Below are 24,178 nucleotides of genomic sequence, written 5' to 3' on the forward strand. Positions count from 1 at the left end.
AGTAACACATATAGCGTATTTCTAGGCGATGGACGCTGTTATACAGTTGCCAGTCAAGCTGTTGTAACGAGTTATTTTTTTTATTATTAGATTACGAGAATGTATGTTGTTGCGAGTACAGATTGATTTATGGTGGATATTTTGCTTGGGCAGTGTCATTTTTAATTTATGATTTGGGATTTCACTTACAGCTCTGCAAACTACGTAAGAAAACTACAAGTGTGCATACAGCACTCGTGAAAGCACGGGGTAAAATGTATTGTAGAAACCATTAATTTGTTACAGTGTGTGCAGTGTTAATTAATGTGTTTGTGCCCAGCTTTATATAATATATTTTGTCTATATGTTAACTGCGTCACTCACTGGTGTGTGCAAAGGATGTGTGCAGGTACCAGCATTTTGTGCTAGACTAGTTAGCTTGTTGTTTTTATGTCGGATCAATAATAAACCAGCAATGGAAACAAATTGTATCTAAACTGTATTTTCCCCACAAACAATAGGCCAGCTGAGCCAATTAAAATGACTGTAAATAAGGAATAGACTCACTTCGACAGACCTGTTAATGCTTGTACTGACGATCTGTACCAGGTAGCTGTGAAAGAATGTGACACTTGAACCAATTGTGTATGTAAGTCCTCAACCTGAATCTTAAAAAAAAAAAAATCCAGCACTCATACATTCTATGTAAAGTGTATTCATGTTTAAAAGTATCCATTTACATTGGAAGATATATTCTATTTTGTTTTTATGCACTCAGTCAATATTGTGTTAGTAACCCACCTAGACCCACCTAGACCCACCTAGGAATATCTGACATCGATATTTAGTTAACAAATGCATTGTTCTGCTTTATTTTTTCACATATCCATTTTACTTAATTATTACAAACTATGCTATCATTATGTCCCTGTGGACACTTGTCCGTTTTAAATATATTTATTATATTTATCCTTCAGAAATTTGCAGAACTTTCAAAGATGTTGAAGGAGTGCTTGCAGTTCTTCATAGAACCTGCAAAGAACTTGAAGACAGTCTTGAAGGTACACATGTCATTAGAGTATTTTGTCTTAAATGCATAAATCAAGGGTTGTTTGAGAAAAGGGGGAATTAGCAGACAGAACGAGGATAATGTGGTAGAGAATAGTGAAAGAAAAGTGAGCCATGGTTTCATATATTTCCTGGTTTTACATATATCAGAGGGCTGATTTTTCAAAGCTTTTTTCTTCCAAAGTGCAATTAGTTGAAACAGGAGAAGTAAACCTACTGTAACACACTTTAACAGCCTTAAATGAAATGCCTGTTTTTTTCTGCTTTTGGAAATGAGCCCCATATCTTTAGTCCAAAGAAAATAGAGAACATGTCCTTTAATTGTATTTGCTCCTTTGTTCGTGCTTCAGGGGACTCTTAGAAAAGCCTCGCAGCGTGTGAAGAGGGATGACCAAGTCCTGGAGGAGTGCCAGCTCTTCATCATGGAGCTGGCCAGAGAGCTCAACAGAGCCTGTGAGGTGAAGAGAACTCAACACACATTCTAATAAGTGATGTACCCTGCATCTGTCTGACTAGCCAATTATTGGTGCTGTGAATATCGACTCTTTTACAGCAATCTCCACTCTGATGAATTTCAACAAAAAAGTTAAATTACTGTTTAATCTACATTGCTTAATCTGCTACACAAACAGCGTTTTACAAGAGACTGTTCTTTACTCACCACAATTAGTATGTGTCTGTATGGGGTTGCACCTGATCATGTTTAGTAGTTACCAAGCACAGGGCTGGGTGACAAGCAAGTGTATCGCCCCTCATTTAATTCAAGGGATGCAGAATACCAACAGCAGTAACATTTTTTTACATTTCTTAAGTGTTTGTTTATTTTGAATACATCTTCCTAACTATTTATTCATCCATCTTATTAAGAACTCAGACATACTGATCAGAGTTTGGATGCGTGAAGACACCTGGTGCCCTGAGGAGTGTCGTTGTTTTATTGTGGAATGGGCGGCACAGCTGGAGTCTAAGGTACATGTACAGGGAAATTGGGAGTAGGGTTTCACCAGGGTAGTAACATTAGAGCCTGTGTTTGTATATATTCCTTATATTAAAACACATCTCTTATATTTTGGTGGTATCTTCGGTTTGGAATTTTATGAAAATGGCGGCTTTAGGTTCGGTTTCGGTTTGGGAAAATCATAACTGTTGCATCCCTAGTTTAAATGGAACCTCTGAACTACAGCCTAAGGCATAATCACGGATAAGAGCGTTGTGACTGATTTCAGAATTCCTGTTTCGGTGTAATATTTATTTATATTTGGCTACGTTGTTGGAAAGCTTTTTTTAAAGAAAAAAATGATAAAGTTATTGAAATAGCTGGTCGACACAAATCCATTCTGTTTGGCAAGTTTTCTGGAAATTTTAGTCAGGAAGAAAACAAACGTTGCAGATGATCACTGATGCAGTAACACTGTTGGGGAGGAGCAAAGAACAGTTGCCGAACAGTAGTCTTTATTAGGGGGCATGCCTGATAGATAATCAAGCTGTGTTTAGCCTCATTATTTAAAGGTAATAACATGGAGGTGGCTGCTGCAACAACACAGCTTTGTTATTGCTGTGGTAAACTGTAGCTGAGATGAACTGAGGAAAGTGTTTTTTGTTTCCGTGATTTGGGGATCTGGAGGGTTTGTTTTAGATATTTATCTAGAAGTGAGAAGGAGGCACTTGTCACTATTGTTGTCACTTGTTTGGTGCATTTTATTTATTTGTGTCACGTTTGTGTTAACTTACTTATTGTACACATTTAATTTTGTTATTCTAATTATTATTATTATTATTATTATTATTATTATTATTAACGTAATAATTGCTGCATGGCAGTGTCACCAGTTTAAAGCATGGCAATCAGACCATTAATGCTATTATCATACTGAATAAATCGGTACTTTTGGTATGTGATTGTATTTAATAAATAAACCGTGTTTGTTTTTACAGCTTGACCTTGCCTCGGTTACTGTTATTTTTCACCCACTTAACTTTGGGTTAGGTGTCATTAAATAAATAATTTACAGACATGTTCATATTATCATTAGAATGTTTTACCTGAGAAATCCGTTCAATAAAGTGTACAGTTCCACAGCGAGCTAGTAGTATGAGTGCCACAGTAAAACAGGATCTGTGATGAAAATTGCTACTTGCAGCTGCTGTCTGGCAGTCTCAGGTTTCTGGTGAGAACTGGCAATATCGCAGCCCTGTGAGTTTTATGGAAGCCATTTTTTTTCTTGCTTTACCTGTCTTTGATAATTCATTTTTAAATTATTCTGGTTGGAAGACACAAAACAAGTTTGAAATGATACTGCCTTAGTGTGTCCAGGACATCCATCCCACGTGGAGAAAAAAAATTAGGTCAAAAGGACGTTTTTGCAAGCTTCAGATAGATTCTCACCATGTGGAGTATGAGATACGCAACTCTTTTGCATTTACACACCTACCCTGGGTCACTATTTTATGTATCAACCAAATGGAGGCAATGCCGCTTCAGAATTTGGTCAAGCTGGAATTACCCTTTTGTAACTTGATTTTATGAAACCCAATTTTTTATTTGCGAGGTGTTTGGGATTGTGAATCATCACTGATCGCTTTTGTGATACGTGCCCCTGGTCCTTAAGTTTTAGACAGGAAGTTCATTGTCATTAATGCAGACATGTTTGCTGTTGCCCCCTTTCACAGGAGCTAACCTTTTCAGTCGAGAGATAATGATTGTGATGTGTTTTGTCACAGGAAAGGCTTCAACAGAAGCACGGTTGGCCGGAGAATGTGGGACGAGCTATGGAAAAGCAAAGAGAGGGGGATGAGCGAGGTGTGGAGGATGGTCAGCGCATCATTGCTGAGTGGGCAAGAGGGCTGAAGAGGTACGAGAGAGAGAGAGCGCGCTGGGGGAGACATACAATGACAAAACAGCATCTCAGTCCGTAAGGCAGCAGACATTCATTTCAACACAGAGATACAACTTTGAAAAATGCCATCTTTATCTTTTTTTAGAAACAGTGATATTTAGAGCCCCGTGTTTTTCACAAATACGAAATAACACTAAATGTAACATAAAACTAAATAAAATTAAATGCAAATATAAATATAAAAAGAAATAACACGAAAAATCATTATAAAACAAACAGAGTGACATTTGTAAATTGTGAGGTTTATACAGAAAATAATGGGAAACGGAAGCTCTGACTAGCACTTGCGCAGATTTGAAGTGAGTCGTTTGGGAATTCAAATTAGGATGGAAGAGACGTTTGTTTCTAAAATGCCTAAACCGTGCATAACAATTAAACAGCGCTGCAAAGAATTTGAGCATGAGGGGATGTATGAAGCTGACGGTGGCAAAATAATGATGTGCAGATTTTGCAACTGTCGGCTGGAATGGGAGTCAAAAATTACCATAGTTAAGCATCATTAGCTGTTTATTGCTTTTGGGGAAAATGTGGCTTGTTTGCTTGTACTGTATTTTGCATTAGTGTGCTAATTCTTTGTTTTATTTCAAGTGGTGCAAACTTTGCACTGGTTTTGAATGGATTCAAATGAATTAATCTGCTTTGCTTAGTGTTTAAATACTGAGAAACCCCAAGCTTGTTGTAAACTGCTTCAGTGCAATGGGATTGAAATTATATATATAATTTATTTTATTTTATTTTATCTTATTGTATTTTTATAGAGGGCATTGGGCAGTATGTACTGTAAATAGGCAGTTGATTAAAAATAGTGGGGGAACTGTACGTTACCATTCCTGCGGTTAATGAGAAGTTATGGTAATAATTTTTCTGTGCGAGATCTGTTTGTCATGTTAAAAAAAAAAAAAATAATCAGATAATGTTTAATAAAAAATATGTATGTAGTTAAAACATGATGTATACTATACTATTATTGATATAGCTATCTGAGTTTTATTAATGTGTATCTGTAAACAACATTTGTGAAAAATAAAACGACATTTGTGAAAAAACAAAAATTTATAAAAAATAATAAGAATTTCACAGGGCTCAAGTAATATTGCATTGTAGGCAATATCACTGTACTGTAGCAGGAACACTCCCCTGTGCCTAGCAATTTTATAAACTACAGTATCTAGAATGAGACAACATCACAGAAAACCCCTTACAATTCTGAGATTAATAATAGGGACTAAATAATATGCATTTGAAAAAGTAAGATAAAGTACACATTCAGTGCCTTAGGATAAACCTATTAGTTCACGTTCAGTGATATTTTTAAAAAAGCTAGCCTCTAACATGTTAGACGAATGTGTTGAATTGTGTCCAAATGAGTAGGTGGCCTAAATGAAATGCCTGTCATCCCTCGATGTTGATTATTAACACAGAAAAATACATATTTACTAGCAATTTCTTAATGTTAAGGTGGCAAAATGCAGGTTGTATCACACCCCGGCCTGTTCAGTTGAGCAGTATAGCTGCTATAACTCTTACCAGAGTACATGACCATGACAGTCTGCCAGCCTGGTGCTATTGGATTGCCCTTTCCTGTGCTGGAATGATGCTGTACTCCACTCCTTCCACTAGCGCTGTGTGTGGCCTGGAGCGAGTGTGGCCCTAGTGCTGGAGGACCTGGAGATGCAGTGGAAGCGTGGGCGCCTCCCCAACCTCATCCCTGCCATGGAGTTCATCATGTGGGCCCTGCTCGTGGAGGACACGGACAAGGTACCTGGACCAGACTGTCAAACTCCATCACTGTCTACATTTCAGAATACTTCATGCTGTCTCCCCCCCCCTATGTCTTATCTCCTTTTCTCTTTGGGTCCTATTGAGGGACACCACCAGTCATTAAGGGTCATTCACTGTGTGAGTTGAGGTCTCTGAATATGGGCCTTTCTCTCTCCTCTCTCTCTCTCTCTCTCTCTCTCCACTATTCTCCGCTCTTCTTTCAAGAAGAACAAGTCATGCACCAAATCACTTCCATATGGCAATATTAATGATACAGTCCACACACTTTGACAGTTGGTACACAGCTCTCTCAACAAAGTTCCATTACATTTGGTATCCAGTCTCACAGGACACACCATAATATATTTTTACCAGAACCAAACCATTCAAACTACACAATGGCTCCAATGTACATACACGGATTGCATCTGCATTATATATTGTCATATTTTTGTCCTTTATGTTTTAGGGAACTCTTCCACAGCTTTGGCTTTCTACAAAGCAAAGATCCCGGAAAAGTGGTGAGTAAGGAGAGACTTCACCGTGCAGGGCATTTTGTACTTCTTAACATTTGATTTAACTCTATTCCATCTGATAAACCCTGATAGCTTTCCCTACCCTTATGTCATTATAATGCAATGCCTCATGCATCAAAACATGTGATCCTAGAACGAGTATTTACATTTCGAGGCACCTTTATGTTGTTAAGCTTTATGAAATGTGATAAATATTAAAAGGTGATTTTTGATTTTAAAAAGCTGGTCCGTCTATCAGTAATATTCAAAGCAGGTTAACAAACATTTGAATAAATTGTCTTCATTATGTGTTTCTAATCCATGTTTTAGTACAAGGGCCTCTTTTTCAAAAATAATATTTCTCAGCACCAACTAAACTTAACAGGATCCCTAACTTTAGTCAGACACTAGGCCTGTTTACTGACTTTAGATATACTGTACATGAATCACAGATTTAACGTACACTGCATTCAGGTCTATGCTCAGGTCCTTACCGTCACACAGACAGCTTTGAAACCTTTCCTTTTATACCTGCCTGGCTTGTTAAATTACGAACAGGTGTAATAGTTTAACTGATTGGCAGTCTCGATGTTTATCCCGTACATAAATAATATGATGACACCTGTAGTGTGCATTGTCATTTATACCCTTGTGACAATGTACATGGTCATCAAATTCTGTTCATTTTTATGGATTCTATATTGATTCATTGAAATGGGCTCAGTTAACACTGTATTTTTTCTCCACAGATGCTGCAAATTACATCCCTAACACAGGTAAATCAAACCAATACAGCCTTTAGTTGTAGAAGTTGATTTCCACAAGTTATCAGTCTATTACAAGTTTTTAAATGCCTCTTCTTTTTTCTAGTCTGGAAGTGGATCCATAGTGCATCAGGTACTGTTTCCATTTACTTTGGAGTGAAACAAATTCAAGTGAGCAAGACTGCGGTGGATATAAATACTGCTGTGATTTAATATTTGGACCCTAATTGGTTAATAGCACCATATTATACACTGATGGAAACGGAGCGGAGAGGTCGAGTGGGGGTGTAGGGAGAGATGAGGGTCTGGAGGTAGCTGGGTGCAGTCTGGTCAAGGCATCTGTAGGCTAGTACAAGAGTCTTGAACTGGATGCGAGCGGTGAGCGGGAGCCAGTGGAGTGAGCGGAGTAGTGGAGTTGCGTGGGAGAAGCGAGGCAGAGAGAACACCAGATGAGCAGCAGAGTTCTGGATGAGCTGGAGCGGATGGGTGGCGAACGCAGGGAGGCCAGCCAGGAGGGAGTTGCAGTAGTCTAGGCGGGAGAGTACCAAGGCCTGGACCAGGAGCTGGGTGGCGTAGTTGGTGAGGAAGGGTCGGATTCTTTGGATGTTGCTCAGGAAGAATCGGCAAGTGCGTGCCAGAGTGGAGATGTGGTGGGAGAGAGAGGCAGCTTGGGCAGAGTTTAGTGAGTTGGTGACAGACAGGAGGGCGGTTTCAGTGGAGTGAGCAGAGCGGAAGCCAGATTGGAGAGGGTCGAGCAGAGAGTGGTTGGACAGAAAAGCAGAGAGCTGGCGGTGTACAGTCCGCTCGAGGGTTTTGGAGAAGGAGGATAGGAGGGAGACAGGATGGTAGCACTGGAGGGAGGTAGGGTCGAGGGAAAGAGACCAGAAAGGAGAGAGGTGTTGAGAAGGGAGGAGATGAAGGGAAGTAGAGCAGGAGCAGCAGCTTGAAAGAGGTGAGTGGGGAGGGGGTCCAGGGCACACGTGGTGGGTTTGTGACCCTGGAGCAGGGAGGAGAGGTCAGAGTTTGAGAGGGGAGAGAAGGTGGAGAAGGAGGGTGAGTTAGTAGGGTATGCAGTGGGTGTAGGGGTTGGAGCAGGAGGGGGTGCGGGGGAGGGAGAGGTGTTAAAGAGTTTGCAGACATTTAAAAACTTGGCACCATTTAACGCTTAAATAGAAATTTCAGAACAAGGCCAAAGTAAGTTCCAATTTACAACATGCATATGATAACACTGCACTGTTATAGACAGATGTAAATATAGAACAGATAGTTTGCAATAGACAAGTTCATGGCTTTGTGAAAGCAGTGATATGTCTTACTGATCATTCTCTGTTCTCCAGATGATGTGACGTTGGACCCTGATACAGCAAACCCTGATCTTATTCTATCTGAGGATAAGAAACAAGTGAGATGTGGATACGAACGTCAGGACCTCCCAAACTATCCAAAGAGATTTGATGGCTGGTGGTGTGCTCTAGGCAGGGAGGGGTTCACCTCAGGAAGACACTATTGGGAGGTAGAGGTGGGGGGCTTGAGAGACTGGAGACTAGGAGTTACTAGAGAGTCTGCACAGAGGAAAGGGTATAAGTCATTAAACACAGAGTCAGGTTTCTGGACTCTGAGGCTGGAGAGGGGCAGTGAGCTCAAGGCTCTTGCTGTCCCCTACACACCTCTCCCTGTGGGCCTCATTCCCCAGAAGGTGGGTGTGTATCTGGATTTTGAGGAAGGGCAGCTGTCATTTTACAATGTGGAGAGGAGATCTCATATCTACACTTTTAGCGACACTTTTAATGAGAAACTTTATCCACTGTTTGGCACTGTAGACATTGCTAAAGATCTGGTAATAAAGTCTTATATTAACTTTGCAGAACACTACTATTGTACAGGGCAGTTTTTTGGTGTTGAGCCTTACTGGTAGGATAAAGAAAACGCAGCAACATTTCCACACTGTCCAACATAAACAAAACAAAAGAGTAGGAAAAAGCACACTGTAAAAACTAGCTTTGGTTTAATGAACTGTGTCAAATTGCTGCTTCCATGATTGTTTAACATGTAGTAGTTTAATATATTTATATTAAGGACAGGTTTAAGATGCCAGGAAAATATTGTTATATTACTGCTTGTATCCTGAATGTATGTCTGTATTAATGATCTAATTTGTGATCAATAAATAATAGAGTTTAAATTGTTGACTACCGGATGATTTTCTTTGACAGAAGATCATGTGGGTCAATTCCATCTCCAGTGCCACAATATTTCATCATGTTTCCATTCCAGTGACCAAACTGGCCAACAATGGCCATGTTTACAATGACTTTTGGCACCCAGGATGGAACATTCTTTTTCTAGAAGTGTGATGTCATGATACTGTCACCATGCTTTACTTTTCTAGATTTAGATTTAGAAATGTGTGTTACAGATGTAGAACGTCCAGAGCTGAGTGTTGCTCAGCTTAGCTTAAAAATCATAGCATCAATCCCACTGTTGGAAAGTATTTTAATACAAAATATAATTATAATAATTATAGCAGTTACAGCCTTTCATTGTAGCTATTCTGATTGTCACATTGCTGAGTAACCCTAAAACAAAGCACATATAATAGTATATAGTTACTTCAATTGAATTAGTAGGTTTTGGCATTGGCACATCTTTAGCATAGCACATTAACAAATTTATTTTGTCCTATGAGGAAATTCTATAACAAATTTATTTTGTCCTATGAGGAAATTCTAATGGCAATATTTAACAAATAATTACATTTCACCATCCTCAGAAAAAAAAGCAGAGATGACAAGTAGAATGCTTCACTTACCACTGCTTACCAATCACTGTCTTGACTGAGTGGATCAATTTCAGGATAAGCTGAATGATCTTGAGGATTGGTCATGCTGTTGCAATGTTTGGCTGGTCAGCTTGCCTGAAGGTTTGGAGGGGGACGATCCCACCCGCTACTTGCAAAGAATGCTCCCTCGTTGGATTCCCAGTCTCTCCTTAGCTTCAATGACTCAGACTGAGGTTGACAGGGCCCATCGTATCTACAGTGGCGCTGCAACTGGATCCAGCAAACCTCGCACCCTGCTATTCAAGCTACTCCGCTACACTGACCGACAGGCTATACTCCAGCAGGGAGCATGGAAAACACAGGCGATTCAAGTGGATGGTCATCGCGCACGTGAGCTTCTTTGCGGATTACTGTCAAGCAACAGCCACCAGGCATAAGGCTTTTACGGAGGTCAGGGCTGGGATTCAATCTTTAATGATGCAGCCCTGCAGCATTACAATGTGCTGGATCTGGCTTTTTCTCCAGATATGGAACCTCATTTCAAAAGCCACAATGTTCCAGAACCTATGCAGTTTACTGTATCAGTTTCTCAACAACAGAGGTTAATTGTATTTTAATGGCTCATTAAATTACTGAAGCAGTGATGACCTTGAGGCTTCGTGTCCAACCACCCCTACAGGCCAATAACAAGACCTTGGCCCATAAGCAACACCAGGCCCTCAGAAAGTGACATTATTGCTATATTACTTTCCCACACCTTTTAATTATAAGCTTTACACTGTAATTTAATTTTCCATTAAACATGGCCTTCATCTTGCTATGCAATTCTAAAGATGGCCCATAGAGGAAACAAATTGACTGTTCAATGCCTAGGGCCTTTTTGCAGCATCACTATGAAGTTGAGAGAAAATAACCCAAAGCCAGTCTAAATACAGTAAATGTTTATTAAGTGCAATACATGTAGAACATGCTCGTAGAAAACATTGTGTATAAAACCAGTGGATATGAAGAGAAAATATATTTTAGTAAAAACAATAGTTATGAAGACAGTCCTGGAAGATTTTACACATTTGTTAAAAACTTCCCAAAATACACACAATCTTAGGTCTGAAACATTTAACCAGGTTTAAGGGTACATAAGGACCTTTTTATTTTATTGTGTTACATGTTCCCATGTGTTGCTGCAACTGTTTACGTAAGGTGTGTGTTATTTTATTTTTATTTTTTTATATTGACCACTTTTTTAAACTTTTAAATTGCATTCCCTTCCTCAAGACGACTTCCCATGTACCCGTATGGACCTCTCAGAGGTACTTCATGCAGTAACACCAAAGTGCACACAGACTCATCATATTATCAGACGCTTTGTGGTAGAGTTATAAACTACTGCACCGAAACATTACATAATATAAAACATTATTAGTATTAGTCCAAAATATTGACTTTAAAAAATAAGTTACCTCTCGTGCTATTTGCCATTCTGTTCAGTCCCCAAATAACCCACAGATGCAATCGTCCAAAGCAGAAATCTATTACAAAAGAGTATTCGGCCTTGAAATCTTTCTGTACATCATTCTATAAGACTTGTACTGTATATACACCTGGGGTATTCTCAAAAAGCTGTAACACCACCACATGTCTACTGTCTAAAAAACAGAACATTTGGCTTTTTAAATGGTCGTTTCGGGGAATTGCTTTGAAATATATATATATATATATATATATATATATATATATATATATATATATATATATATATATATATTTCTTTTTCTTTTTTTTTTTAATTGCATAAAATTAGGATGGGCTTTTGAAAATACCTCCCCATCCATGACCTTTCACTAGTATGAATATTTAAAATCACCTATTAAATGTGTTAATTCAATATGATCTAAAATAGGCATATTTGGTACATAGAATGTTTTGTCTTCCAAAGATAGAATTTTGTTTAGTTTTGAGATTTCATTTTCTTTAATGAAGACCATTTGGATTTCTTGTTATATTAAAAATAATTATATACATTTCTTATTTTATTGTATTTTTTTTTTTTTAATAGCCTCTTTATATAAAGTGATCTTACAGGATCTGCCAAGCCCAGTCACAGTAAATATGATGTACTACAGCAGTTAATATAATTGATAATCTGATAATAACTTTCATGTTTTAGGCTACAAAAATACATTAAAGGCAGCAATATACATTTATCATTTACACATTTGTATTGGCTGTGGGTTCTACCTATTGGGCAATGTCTTTGAAAACTATTGGGTTTACCTTCAACCTATGTAATTTTTAGTTTCTTCTCAACCTGTTTTTTAAATGCTTTTCAAACTAGTGCACATTAGTGCAAAGCAAATTGAATATTTAAAATGACTGGTTTGCACATCAGTGTTGTTTTTTTTAATGATTAAAGTACCAAATATGTTTTCAAAAGTTAAAGGATACATACATTAATTGGTTCATGAAAAGGTTAATGTGCTAAAGAGACTACAAATGCAAAAAAGGGCAACACTGAGTAACATTCACAAACCTTGCATCATTGCAATGCATTTCTTGGATCAAAGAAGGAAACACCTGTCCTGAAAACCATGTTTGTAATGTCCTTTGGTTTACCTCTTAGTGCAGTTTGTGATGAGATAATCCACTAGATTTTCAAAAGGCAGTTAAACAGGATTTTAAAAAATTCACATTGCTGAGCAATGCTGAAAACTACATTATATAACAGATTATTATTATCAACTTTGATACGTCTGTAATTGGCATCAGCAACAAAGTAATAAAAACAAACAGATATCTCTAATCGAGAAGGTTCCATAAAGCTGAAGGAGCCTCAAGCCTCGTAGAACTTCTCTATCTTTTTGGTGACGGTGCCTCCAGACATCATGGTCATGCTGCTGACGATTTCTTTGGTGACTTGCCGGGTGACAGTTCCCCCAGACATGTGTTGTGTGGTGATCATACCTCCATCTGCAGGAGGAGCAACAGAAGTACAGAAGAACATAAGAACATTTATGAATGAGAGGAGACCATTTGACCCATCTAGGCTTGCCCGGTTTGTAGTACCTGATAGATATCAAAACTTTATCAAGTTGGGTCTCAAAGGATCCAGGTGATTCAGCATCAACAACATTATTAGGTAATCCATTCTATGCCCTCACTGCGTGAGGAAGTATCTCCTCACTCTGTCTTAAATCTATCTCCCCTTAATTTCCAACTGGGTCCTCTGGTCTGTGCAGCCATTTATGTATTGGTTAACTTTGTCAACTCCTTTTAAGATTTTAAATTTGCCCCCCTAATTTGTCTTTGTTTCAGGCTAAATAGATTCAGTTCTTTCAGCCTATCTCTAGCTCAGTCCTTTAAACCCTGGGATTAGTCTGATTGCTCTTCTTTGGTCTCTCTCCAGGGTCACAATGTCCCTTTGATGCTGTGGTGGCCAGAATTGCACACAGTTTGCCTTTTTGATTGCTTCCCTGCACTGTCTGGTTGCTGACAGCGAGGGGTCTCTTACAACACCAACACCAAATGAAAAGTAGCAGGCTATATAAGACTACAACTCGTTATCTTAGCCCCACCAACACAATAAAACACGGCTGAATCAACATTCATTATTTGTTACCTGAAAAATAGGGGTCATTGAATGTTGTGTGGGTAGTCTTTGTGGTGAGCTCCCCAGGAAGGTTGTATACTTCCCTTCTCATCATCTGCTGGTTACCAAACTGGGAGAAGTTTGCTAAATGGAAAAGAGACTCCGATCAGGAACTGTGATGCCATGCATTGGCTTGTAAGTGCATAAGACACAATAAGATCTCATCAATGATATTACTGCTATGTATAGAATATCATACACAATATCAATATATGCTGATACCCAGCCCACGAGAGGTGAGAGTGGGTGAAAATCAGCTTGCATCTTACATAGAACCCTGTACAATATTTTCATAATATATATTGAAATAAGCATAATTACACACTATAGTTAGCTTGTATCAGATGGAAATGATTTTGCATTCAAATTGACTGACAACATATCTATTCTATATATTAAGGATATATAGTCTTATATAATGCTATATTGAAATGTTATACTGCTGACCCAGCTAACCAGGATTACCAACAGTGTAAACCAATAGAGAATTCTCAGGCAGTGCTGCCTCATAGCCCGAGGAAAAAGCAACAGAGCTGGAGAGAGACAAGGCAAGGGTGAGAGAGCGTACCTCCGTCCTGTGACTCAATGGTGATGATGCCCTCCCTCTCAGGCCCAAAGCCCTGGGTGGTCTTGGCCTGAACTTTGAACTTGTAGGGCACATTTTCATTCAGGTTAGGGACGGTCAGGGTGGTCTCAGAGCTGTCCCCATTCACCTGGAAGGAGCGCACCTCTCCTGGTACACAGAAGAGAAGACAAGCTTGTGTGCAACGCAGGGGACAAGACACTACCTGTGTCATGATTTTCTTAAATAACAGTGTATTTACCATGTTCGTTCATTATAAAGCACATATCAATAGTCCAATCACTTAAAATAAAAGGCAAAGATGTCCGACTCCTCCCCAATATTGCATTTTTCATTTGTAAGTGGATGTTCCCATTCAAGGCTCTTAATTTAGAAAAGACTACAAGTACAGCAAAAATGCAAAAAAAAAAAAAAATCAATACTGTATTTAAGCATGACATGTTTAATGAGCAACATACTGAAGCTGTTTTTTGCAGCTTGTTTAAAACACTATATTTTTTAAAATGTCTTTGCTACTATTCAGTCAGCTATTTTGTTTTCATAAACTAAACTTACTTTCCTTTGTTAGTAAAATAGTATTTTCCTACAGCTCGGGACAACAGCATGTCTCTGCTATAGGGACTTTGGTAAATATGTACACAACATTAGTTAAATTGTGTATTCAAAATTCACTTTTTTTACAATTTTAAATCATCCACTCAGTGCTCTTTTGCCTAGTTTAAAAAATAAGTTTTAAATAACAGTTTTAATACACTTTTCAGAACTTAACAGACAGACAAGAGTTGACTTGAGGCCCTTTGTCCCGACATATCAAAAGCAGCTTATTTACCTCCGCCGTGGAGCTGCTCACAGGTCACCATGTAGCCCAGGATGTCTCCGTTGGGTTTGCGTGGCTTGTTCCAGCTCAGTTGCAGCTCTTCGGGACTCAGGGCAGTGAAGACCAGCGGTCCAGGGGCACTCGGAGTGCTCAGAGTGAAGGGAGAGCCTGCAGGGGAGAGGAAGACGGGTAAAGATGAGCTTGAAAGAAAACCAACATGAGTTATGAATTCATAATGCTACAGGCCTTAAACAAGCCTTTAGATTAGTCTGATTCTGAAAGGTATAATACTTATTATTTATTTATTATTTGCAGGTGTTTATATTTGTAATGTATTTATTTGTATTTGTAATCGGGTAGTTGTATTTTATTATTATTATTATTATTATTATTATTATTATTATTATTATTATTATTATTATTATTAATAATAATATTATTATTAATAATAATTCTGTCGAAAACCCAAAGCAAATTTAAAAACTTAATCTTGATGCTTCTGAGATGAACTTTATAGGTATTACTTAATTTTGTTATCTACACGGATTTATACATTTCGAGGGGACCGCTTGGCATGCTGACACGGTATAGCCAAATTGTGCTCCCTTGTACTGGAATGGTGGGCTTGTTCTTGCATGCCGAGAATTTGGGCCTCATAATGTTTCTGTGTAGGCCAACATGTTGAAGTACTTTACGAGAGTAACCAAATGTTTAAAACTAAAAGTTAATATCTTTAAAGTTGTTAAAATATTAATACGTTCTTTATTAGTATTCTAGTTTGTTTACATTTGTTAGTTTTGAGTTTGATCGAAGTTCAATGTAATGGAGCACTGTGCCTTTAAGAAATGAATAATTTGAACAGAGGAAGGTGACGTCACAGATGACGTGTGAATATGTCCATGGACTTAAAAAAAGTGTACCGTCCGTAGTTGCAGCTTACTTCAAAGATAAGAAATAAAAGAAAATATATCGAAAAAGCTTTACCATCACTGAAAGAGATACCGCTTCAAGCAAACCTCTCCGTGAGTAGAAAAGAGATTGTTGTTTGCATGTATTAAAGGAAAATACGTATTGCTTTATTAAACACTTAACTCAAACTGTGGCAAAAAAATAGACTAAAGTTTTGTGTGTGTTTCGTTTAAGGGTGCAACAAACACAACATATATTATGATAATAGGAATACATTACTAATATTTTATACTGTAAATTATTAATTTAAAATTATTCAGTGTTGTGTGCAAGTGTTCGATATATGAGGTCAGTGGAGCGTCTTGAGACATTTACTGTTTTGTTTTTTTCAAATATCAGGATGTTTAGTGCTATTTTTTTACTATTTGCTTAATATGCGATAGCTTTCGACAAGTTTGAAGTTGACTATAAAATCTGGTCCTGCAAAAGTCTTGCGATGTGATTTATAGCTGGAGTAGATTTGATCGGGCGATAGCAAACCACTCCCCCTTCTCAACCCACTTGTTGTAGTCAACAAGCGATAGCTGCTTTTTGAAGGGCGAAAAGGGCTTGTTTTGGTTCCGCAAGATTTCGCTTGGAATTTTTCTTGTGTTTTGTTACCGCAAATGCTTTCGTGTCCTCGTTCGCTAAGTGCTAACTTTGATTTGGTCCGGCCCTTAATTTCATTGTGAGACATTAACCCCATAAAATCCCAGTAACCTATTCAGTGCGCTGATATCCCCAGTAATCCTTATCATTGAAAGAGCAATTAGGAGGCTGTGTGGTCCAGTGATTAAAGAAATGGGCTTGTAACCAGGAGGTCCCTGGTTCAAATCCCACCTCAGTTACTGACTCATTGTGTGACCCTGAGTAAGTCACTTAACCTCCTTGTGCTCTGTCTTTCGGGTGGGACGTAGTTGTAAGTGACTCTGCAGCTGATGCATAGTTCACACACCCTAGTCTATGTAAGTCGCCTTGGATAAAGGCATATGCTAAATAAACAATTAATAATAATAATTACAGTAAGTTTCACTTGTTTAGACTGTTTCCAACTTGCTTCTGCCCTTGATAATTATTTCTTAATTTTATTTAGAACTTTACAGCAAAACTGCTCTTTTAATAATTCTAAAATAAAACTAAACAAAAAAAGACACTGCTTACTAGAATCAGTCTATGTAACCTATACTTTACACAACACAAAACGTTTGCAAATAACCACATAACCTTTAAATAAAATCAGTTCAGTCTCTGTAATTTCACTAAGTCCAGATTTAGGATTCTTCCAGTGTAGAACGCAGTTAATTCACAGTCACAACAGTCCATGAGCTCATTGAAAGTTTTAGTTTAAGGCTTTTTTAAATATAGCAAACTGTCTTTCTCAACTCCTGGTTTATTTAGTTACAGTTGTCTCTGGAACCTTCCTAGCTTCCTTTTGGGGTGCTTGATAAACTTTAGCTGAGTTTGTCGGGTTTTACATGGTCTCTGTGACTGGCTCTCCTGCACTGCACTGCTTGTCATCTGAATCAGGAAGAGAGAGCGCACCCACACACACAGCCCTTGTGCTGGTAGGCTGTCCTCTGCACTCTAGGGGGTGGAGCCGGGAGGATCATTAAAGGTACAGTCCCTTTCATTTTAAACGCATATCTTTTAGCCACCGCTACACAGCCACAACACTGCACTCCGAACTATAAGACTTTTACCAAGTCAGCCACTTAGGGGGTGTCCTAATTTTATTATTCCATTAAAATGTACTTGTATTTTTTTAATATTAGGATGGGCCATTATTTTTTCCTCTTTTACAATTCTACTAATAATAAATACGTTCAGAATTACAAGTCGCTGCAAGGGCAGCAGGCAGAAGATGTATCATTTCCTAGTTCACTGGTTGCCCCTGTTCCCGGGGTATGGGCTGGGTGGTGCTATAGTTACTCAGTCTTGGTTGCTCCTGTCCCGGAGTAGGGGCTGGGTGTTGCTACAGTTACCTGGCACAGGGCTCAGGGGGCTCTTGGGGTCCACCAGTGACTCGATGGTGATAACCCCCTCTCGCTCTGGGCCCCAGCCCTCCTCACTGTGGGCCTTCACCTTGAAAATGTACGAGTGGTTTGGCAGCAGCTCCTTCACCACCACTGAGTTCTCAGCAGGGTTTGGGATGTTGATTCGCTTCACGTCACCTGAAAGAAATCATACTGCTGTCAATTCAGCTGCTGGGACCTTCTGAAGATGGTTGGTGTAACAATGAACAATGACATGTTACAAAATTCTTCTGTTCTCATGAGGAATCCTCTGGAGTTTAAATTAAGAATCATTAGATGGGTTCCACACAAAAACGTTTCTGATAACTTCCTTGACGGCATCAGAAGATGAGCGTCACCAGTTTGAATGTGAACATACAAGTTTATCAAATATGTATTTGATCAGGTGTCTGTTGTGTAGATATTCCACATTCCATTTCACTGTGGGGAATCAGTGCAACTTTTATTTAAAAAATAGATACATGTAAGTTAAATATCAGGATCATTTCTTGTTTTTTTTAAAAAAACAAAAACAACTACAAGCCTTGGACAAGTAATCTCTTTTTCTTTTTTTCATAAGTCAGTGTTGATTTTTTTCTAGAGCCAGTGCTATCTAATGATCTGCTTTAGATCAAGTTTTGCTGGCAATATGCTGCCTGTGCACTGGCTGGTGCTAGCGCTCACTAATATAAAGGCACTTTGTCTGTGACAGGCAGGCAGAACTGAATACACCCCGGGGAATTATGCAATTACACGCACATATCACCACGCATAGGCGCATAATATTACATAATATCACCGTCAACAGAAAAGGACAGGACATAATGTCAGCTCACGCTGAGGGTCAAGGGAGCATTGATCAATTTTGCCAGAAAATGCCACGACAAAGGTCCCATGTTACAAATATATAAGCAAACAGAGGTAAAAGATTTTCTTGGACAGGTATTTGAAGACATCGACTTGTTTTGGTCATCATCCTACATAAAAGCTGTTACAAATACTGCTGATGCGGAGCGCAGTAACTCGCTGTATAATCTCGTCCTCTCCGATCGGAGGCATTTTTTGGAAGACAAACTAAAAGAGCTGCAGTTCTTTTATTTCAAACTTTGAATTTAGAAAGACTTTGTTAAAAAAAATTCCATTGGTTTCTACTTAATGATACTTTTTTTTTTTTTTTTTTTACTTAGGTGCTAGTATTTTGATATGCAGTATGAGAGAAGAACCCAATACAACTGCACAATAATTGTGTTAGTTTGCACATACTTGTACCTATATACCACATAATCAATGCATAATTCCCAGGGGTGTAACTGAACTTAAGGGTACAGCAAACAAAATGATATACACCAGTGCAGAAGAATAGAAGTGTGGATGAAACCACAAATTAAATCCTGAAAAGCTTGACATATTGTACTAGTTAACACAGGCAATAAAGTGTCATTGATTGAATGCAGTGTGTGATGCAGAGCCACTGACCTCCGTTGAGGAGCTGGTAGAGGATGCAGTATCCCTGAACCTCCTTCTCACAGTAAGGCTCCTGCCAGCTCACCTTCAGGGAGGTGGGGCCCAGTGCAGAGAAGACCAGGCGTGTGGGCGTGTCCGGAACACCAGGGGGCAGTCTAGGGTCTGCAGGCACAGGGGAACTGTGAGCTTGAAAGATACTCTCATAGACTGTGTATCTATTATCTATCCCCACATTCTCTCCTCACTCCTCCAGCAAAAACATGTCTAGTTTGAGGAGCACATTGTACGCACGCCTCTTCCTCTCTCTCTCCTCACTCCCCCTCCCCTCTCCCCTCCTCACTCCCCCTCTCCTCTCCCTTCTTTATCCTCACTCCCCCTCCCCTCTCCCCCTCCCTCTTCATTCCCCTCTTCTCACTCCCCTCTCCTCACTCTCACTCTCTTCTCTCCAAGGTCACCCCCCTCTCTCCTCACTCACCCTGCAGCACCATGTCCAGGTTCTCTGACTGGGTCTGGTCCCTCATGCTGTGAGAGATGTTATAGTTTACCACCTTCTTGCTGTACCCAGAAACTCCTAGAGGCAACAGCAAAGCATCTTGATTAACAGTGATTCCCCTCGATCTAGGGGTAGAACTGGATAACACCATCACTGACACAAAATCATTAGAAGGCGCCTAACACAAAATCATTAGAAGGCGCCTGAACTACAACAAGATTGGCTACCATGAAGCAGCAGATACTTTACATCCATAAAGCAATATTTGCATATTTCAAATTTAAGTATAAAATGCAAACCCAAAAGATCTTCCAAAGAAGAAAAAGTGGCTAATTTTGTCAGTTCTAATAAGAGGCAAGGAACTGGATTTTAAAACCTTATTTCTTTAACGAGTGGAAATGGTTTGTCAGGCAGTATCAAATAAAATATTATTATATTTTAGTTTTCCATATGGAAGAGCAGTATTTAAATATGGTTTATGACAGAGCTTTACTGTTAACAATCTGCAGACAGATTTTACATGTCATAATAGGAGGCAGATTGACCTCTGATGGTTGTTAAGAGTGCAGTCGTGCAAACCAGTGGAGCTTTGTGACAGGTCTAACACAAAGGGAATACTAGAAACATGATTTAAAAGGCCATCCCATGTTCTGATTATTGTATGTCCTCAAAAAACAAATCTGAGCACATAATAAAGATATTTTTTTTATATAATAAACATTAGTTTTATAGCACATTCATTTGTGTTCATGTTGCTTTGAATACTTGACAACATTGAAACTAGAGCTGCTCTGCTGTTTAAAATGGGTGTGTATCTGTTGACATTCCCAGAAAGGTAAGGACTTGACAGACTGCGGGGGTTAACGAAATTACGGAGGTTCTGTAACAGAAAGAAGTAACAGTAACTGTAAAGGCATGCAATCCCATCTTTGTTATCGTCTGATACCTAGACTCTCAGAGAAACCACTCGGTTCATCGGCCATGACAATAGAATCCCGCACGCCATCGTCTCCATAGTAACCCTTCATCTCCGTGCGCTTCCTGAGAACCACTTCGTCTGTCTTGAAATCACTCCTCCCAGTATCCTCTTCTCTGTGGGAGTGTGACCTCCCTGTGACCTCTGGATGAGACGGTGAGACACAAGAGAGCTAATAAGGCGAAGTGGCAGCACACACACACACACACACACTCCAGGCATTTCACATGGCGACGCACTCAGGGCTGGTATTGAGAAGTAGCACTTGTGTTCAATTGTCTGTCTGTTTGAAGTACAGAAAAAACTGCCTAATCCAGCCCCCCTACCAACCAGCATTCTGTATAATTCGGCATAATTTTTGAGTTTCAAACCAAATCCTTATTGAAAATAATGGTGTGATACTCTCTACAATTCAGTACCTGTCTGAAATCAATGTAACTCTAATGGTGCCCGCAGGTACATCTACAGTAAAATCCTTGTTTACATAATGGAGAAGGTCAAATAAAAACTTTTTGAAGTGGTAATTTCTACCTTTTTTTAGGAACAGTATAAGATTTTACTGTGCCTGTGTAAACCAGCACACTGCACAAAACGGCACAATTTTGCACCCCCCAGCAATGCCAGATTAGACAGGTTTTACTCTATCAGTAAAGGTCTGCCCTGGTTTTAATCTGGTCAGTGGTGGTAGCTGTGTTGGTTCTGCTGGTTTATAAGACTATAATGTTCAATATCCGTCCAGCGCATTCTTAGTCTTTTTCACTGTAAAATCTCTCTGCCTATTGGCTGCTGTCTGCAGTAAAACTGAACTGTTAAATATATCTGCTGCTAAATCAGTAACTGTGATAGGGGAGTCCTGTGCTGGCTATCAGGCGCATGTATGATCCTGCAGGGGAGGGGTTGGGAGCCCCGTGGGATCCGCCTGCCAATCATAGCAATGACACAGAGAGGTTGGGTGAGGGTGTGTCGCCTCTCTCTTTCTCTGAGTGGTCGGGAGGCGGGTCTTGGGGGGGGTCGCTTGACCAATAAAAGTGACACTTTGATGTTCCTTCGCTCTTGCCCTTCTAGGAGAGACAACAGCAGGAGCTGGATTTGTAAACCTAGAGTAAAGAAAAGAACGCCAGTCTGGAGCAAGAGAAAGGGGCAGGCAAGCCCGGCTAAAGAAGACAGCCGGGATATTACCAATTAATTTTCACATTCCCATACTGGGATGTTATTGTAGTTCAGCTGGGGAATCCTGGGCAACCCTGTGATTCCCCGTAAGGGAATATTACTATTTATTTCTTAGCAGACACCCTTATCCAGGGCAACTTACAAGATATCACATTATTTTTACATACAATTACCCATTTATACAGTTTTTTTTTTACTGGAGCAATCTAGGTAAAGTACCTTGCTCAAGGGTACAGCAGCAGTGACCCCCACCTAGGATTCAACCCACAACTCTCAAGAGTCCAGAGCCTTAACCACTACTCCACACTGCTGCCCAGTGGAATAGCAAAATATCTCTGAAACCTGAGCCGCACCGGAGAGCAGTGGCTTTGGGACGCTGCAAGAAGCAGAACTTTTTGTTTGTAGTTTTGTTACTGTGTTTTATTTTCCTTTTTTCTTTCACCTTCTGTTTTTGAATATTATTTCAGTACCTGCGTGTGCACCATAACTGGACTGACTAGAGAAACTTACCATCATTGGTATTTCAATCAATCTGCTGTGGAGACAAACTTTACCATTGCTGGTATTGTTCTTCCACGGTGCAACAGTGGCCCCTTGTGCCATCAAATAAAAATTGGATGCCAGTGAGGTGGTCTCAAATAAACATTCTGTCTCCGGTGTGTTCAGTGAACCCCACATCCTCCCACAGTAACCAACAAGAAATGATTAGGTCAAGCGTTGGGTCTCGTCCGGTTCGTAGTAGCTGATTAATCAAGTTGGGTCTCATCAGCATGACTAGGTAGCCCATTCCATGCCCTCACCATTCTGTGTATGTTCATCTATTTCTGTCAAGCAAACATTAAGCTATTTTATTATTCTACTAACAGCTTCTACATGGAATGCTAAGCCCTTGCAAGCAACCGCTTCTATATTGATGGCGAGTAAAAGGCTAATGTGGAATTTGTCTATTATGCATTTAAGTGCCTTCATTCCAGAGGTAATGTAATGGATTGTTGTACAATATAAGCCATTACTAATATTGACGGACTGCTGGGATGCTGGAGAGCTGTGGTTATAAAATTTTGAACAATCTCCATAGCAGGTTAATGTTTATGTTTAGGTGTATTTTATTAATTATTGACTTCAATATGAGCATGTATACACTAAATTAAAAGGGATGCATACTGTACATGCAATCATTTAAAAGAAGATCTACCATGAAACCAGAAACACTGGTGAAAGATCCTGGTAATAGTTGAAAAGAATGTACTGTTAAAAAGAGGAATGACCATGACGTCTTATAACGGGTTCTGTGGTATAAACGGCCAGCTTATAAAGGGAGCACTGTATAACTCTTAATAATAGCTGCAAATCCATCTTATTACACTGGGATGCGTTATGAAGATGTGGCAATTGAGGTCATCAAGTATTGTTACCAACACAAAATAAAGTGTACTAACCTTGTCCAGGCATTAGAGTTGTGTGGTACTCCTTGGTCATGGTAGACCCCCCTCCTCCAATGGTGCGGGTCTCGAACTGGCTGTTCAAACTCATCTGGCTGTTAGGACTTAGCTGCCTGTTGGGACTCAACTGGTTGTAGCTTGTGGTTGTTGTCCGAGAGAGGGAGCCACCTCCTCCCTGGTAGAGGTAGCTTTGATCCCACTTGTCATTCGTGAACTGATCTGCAAGACAATCGGGAACAAGAAGCTGCTCACTGAAGTCTCAGAAATCTGTGTTTTCCCAAGCTGTGCCCAAGGTTCCCTAGACGTACACCAGAAAGAAAAAAAAGACACACACAGACGGGTCATCAACTGCTGTTTTACGCCTCAGTTGATGCCAGCAGAGCTCTTGTCAACATGTATCAGCAACCAAGTTTGGTAAGAGAAAAGTAGAGCTTTTAGACAGTGTGGGAGTGTGCAGGGACTGGAGCTCTGCACGGCTGGGAGCTGAGCATGGCTGGGTTGAGTTCGGGGGGACACATGCTGCTACCAGGAGGTCTTCACCTTCCTGGGGGCCTGTGCCCGCAGTCCTGCTAGTCCAGCCAGACGTAGGGGCTGCCCTGGCATTCAGACGACTAGCCTCCAGTTCCCCGCTGGCACTGCTCTCTACATCTGAACTGGGCGGTCGCGGGATCACGTCAGCCGGCAACCTCCAGGAAACGTTCCGCAGGTCCAAGTCTTCACCCACCAGCTGGACAAACTTCCATTTCATGCCTTTCAGAACAATTCATGCGCTAATGTTCAGCTCACCAGATAAGCTGTGTAATTTAAATTTAATGTGAAACGAATATGCATAGCAATTTTTCTGTACAGCCCGAGTTTACACGT

At 39.7% G+C, this 24,178-nt stretch overlaps 1 protein-coding gene and 1 pseudogene across 3 annotated transcripts in view; one reads left to right on the top strand and one right to left on the bottom strand.

Moving 5' to 3' along the window:
• Positions 1-652: 652 nt before the first annotated feature.
• On the top strand, positions 653-10,155 carry LOC117424794 (butyrophilin subfamily 1 member A1-like; annotated as a pseudogene).
• Positions 10,156-10,689: 534 nt separating this feature from the next.
• Positions 10,690-24,178, bottom strand: part of LOC117424698 (integrin beta-4-like) — an 84,483-nt gene continuing 70,994 nt past the window's right edge. For 2 of the 3 annotated variants that reach the window (XM_058992481.1, XM_034041332.3), the window contains exons 34-42: positions 23,312-23,533; positions 20,673-20,846; positions 19,709-19,804; positions 19,246-19,395; positions 17,740-17,928; positions 14,822-14,977; positions 13,978-14,142; positions 13,380-13,493; positions 10,690-12,730 (exon numbers count right to left, since the gene is read on the bottom strand). In XM_058992481.1, coding sequence (XP_058848464.1) covers positions 12,594-12,730; positions 13,380-13,493; positions 13,978-14,142; positions 14,822-14,977; positions 17,740-17,928; positions 19,246-19,395; positions 19,709-19,804; positions 20,673-20,846; positions 23,312-23,533 — 1,403 coding nt within the window. In that variant the 3' untranslated portion in view covers positions 10,690-12,593. The other variant, XM_058992482.1, reaches the window with a different exon arrangement.

The sequence above is a fragment of the Acipenser ruthenus genome, chromosome 19 (assembly GCF_902713425.1).
Source record: "Acipenser ruthenus chromosome 19, fAciRut3.2 maternal haplotype, whole genome shotgun sequence".
Classification (NCBI taxonomy): domain Eukaryota; kingdom Metazoa; phylum Chordata; class Actinopteri; order Acipenseriformes; family Acipenseridae; genus Acipenser; species Acipenser ruthenus.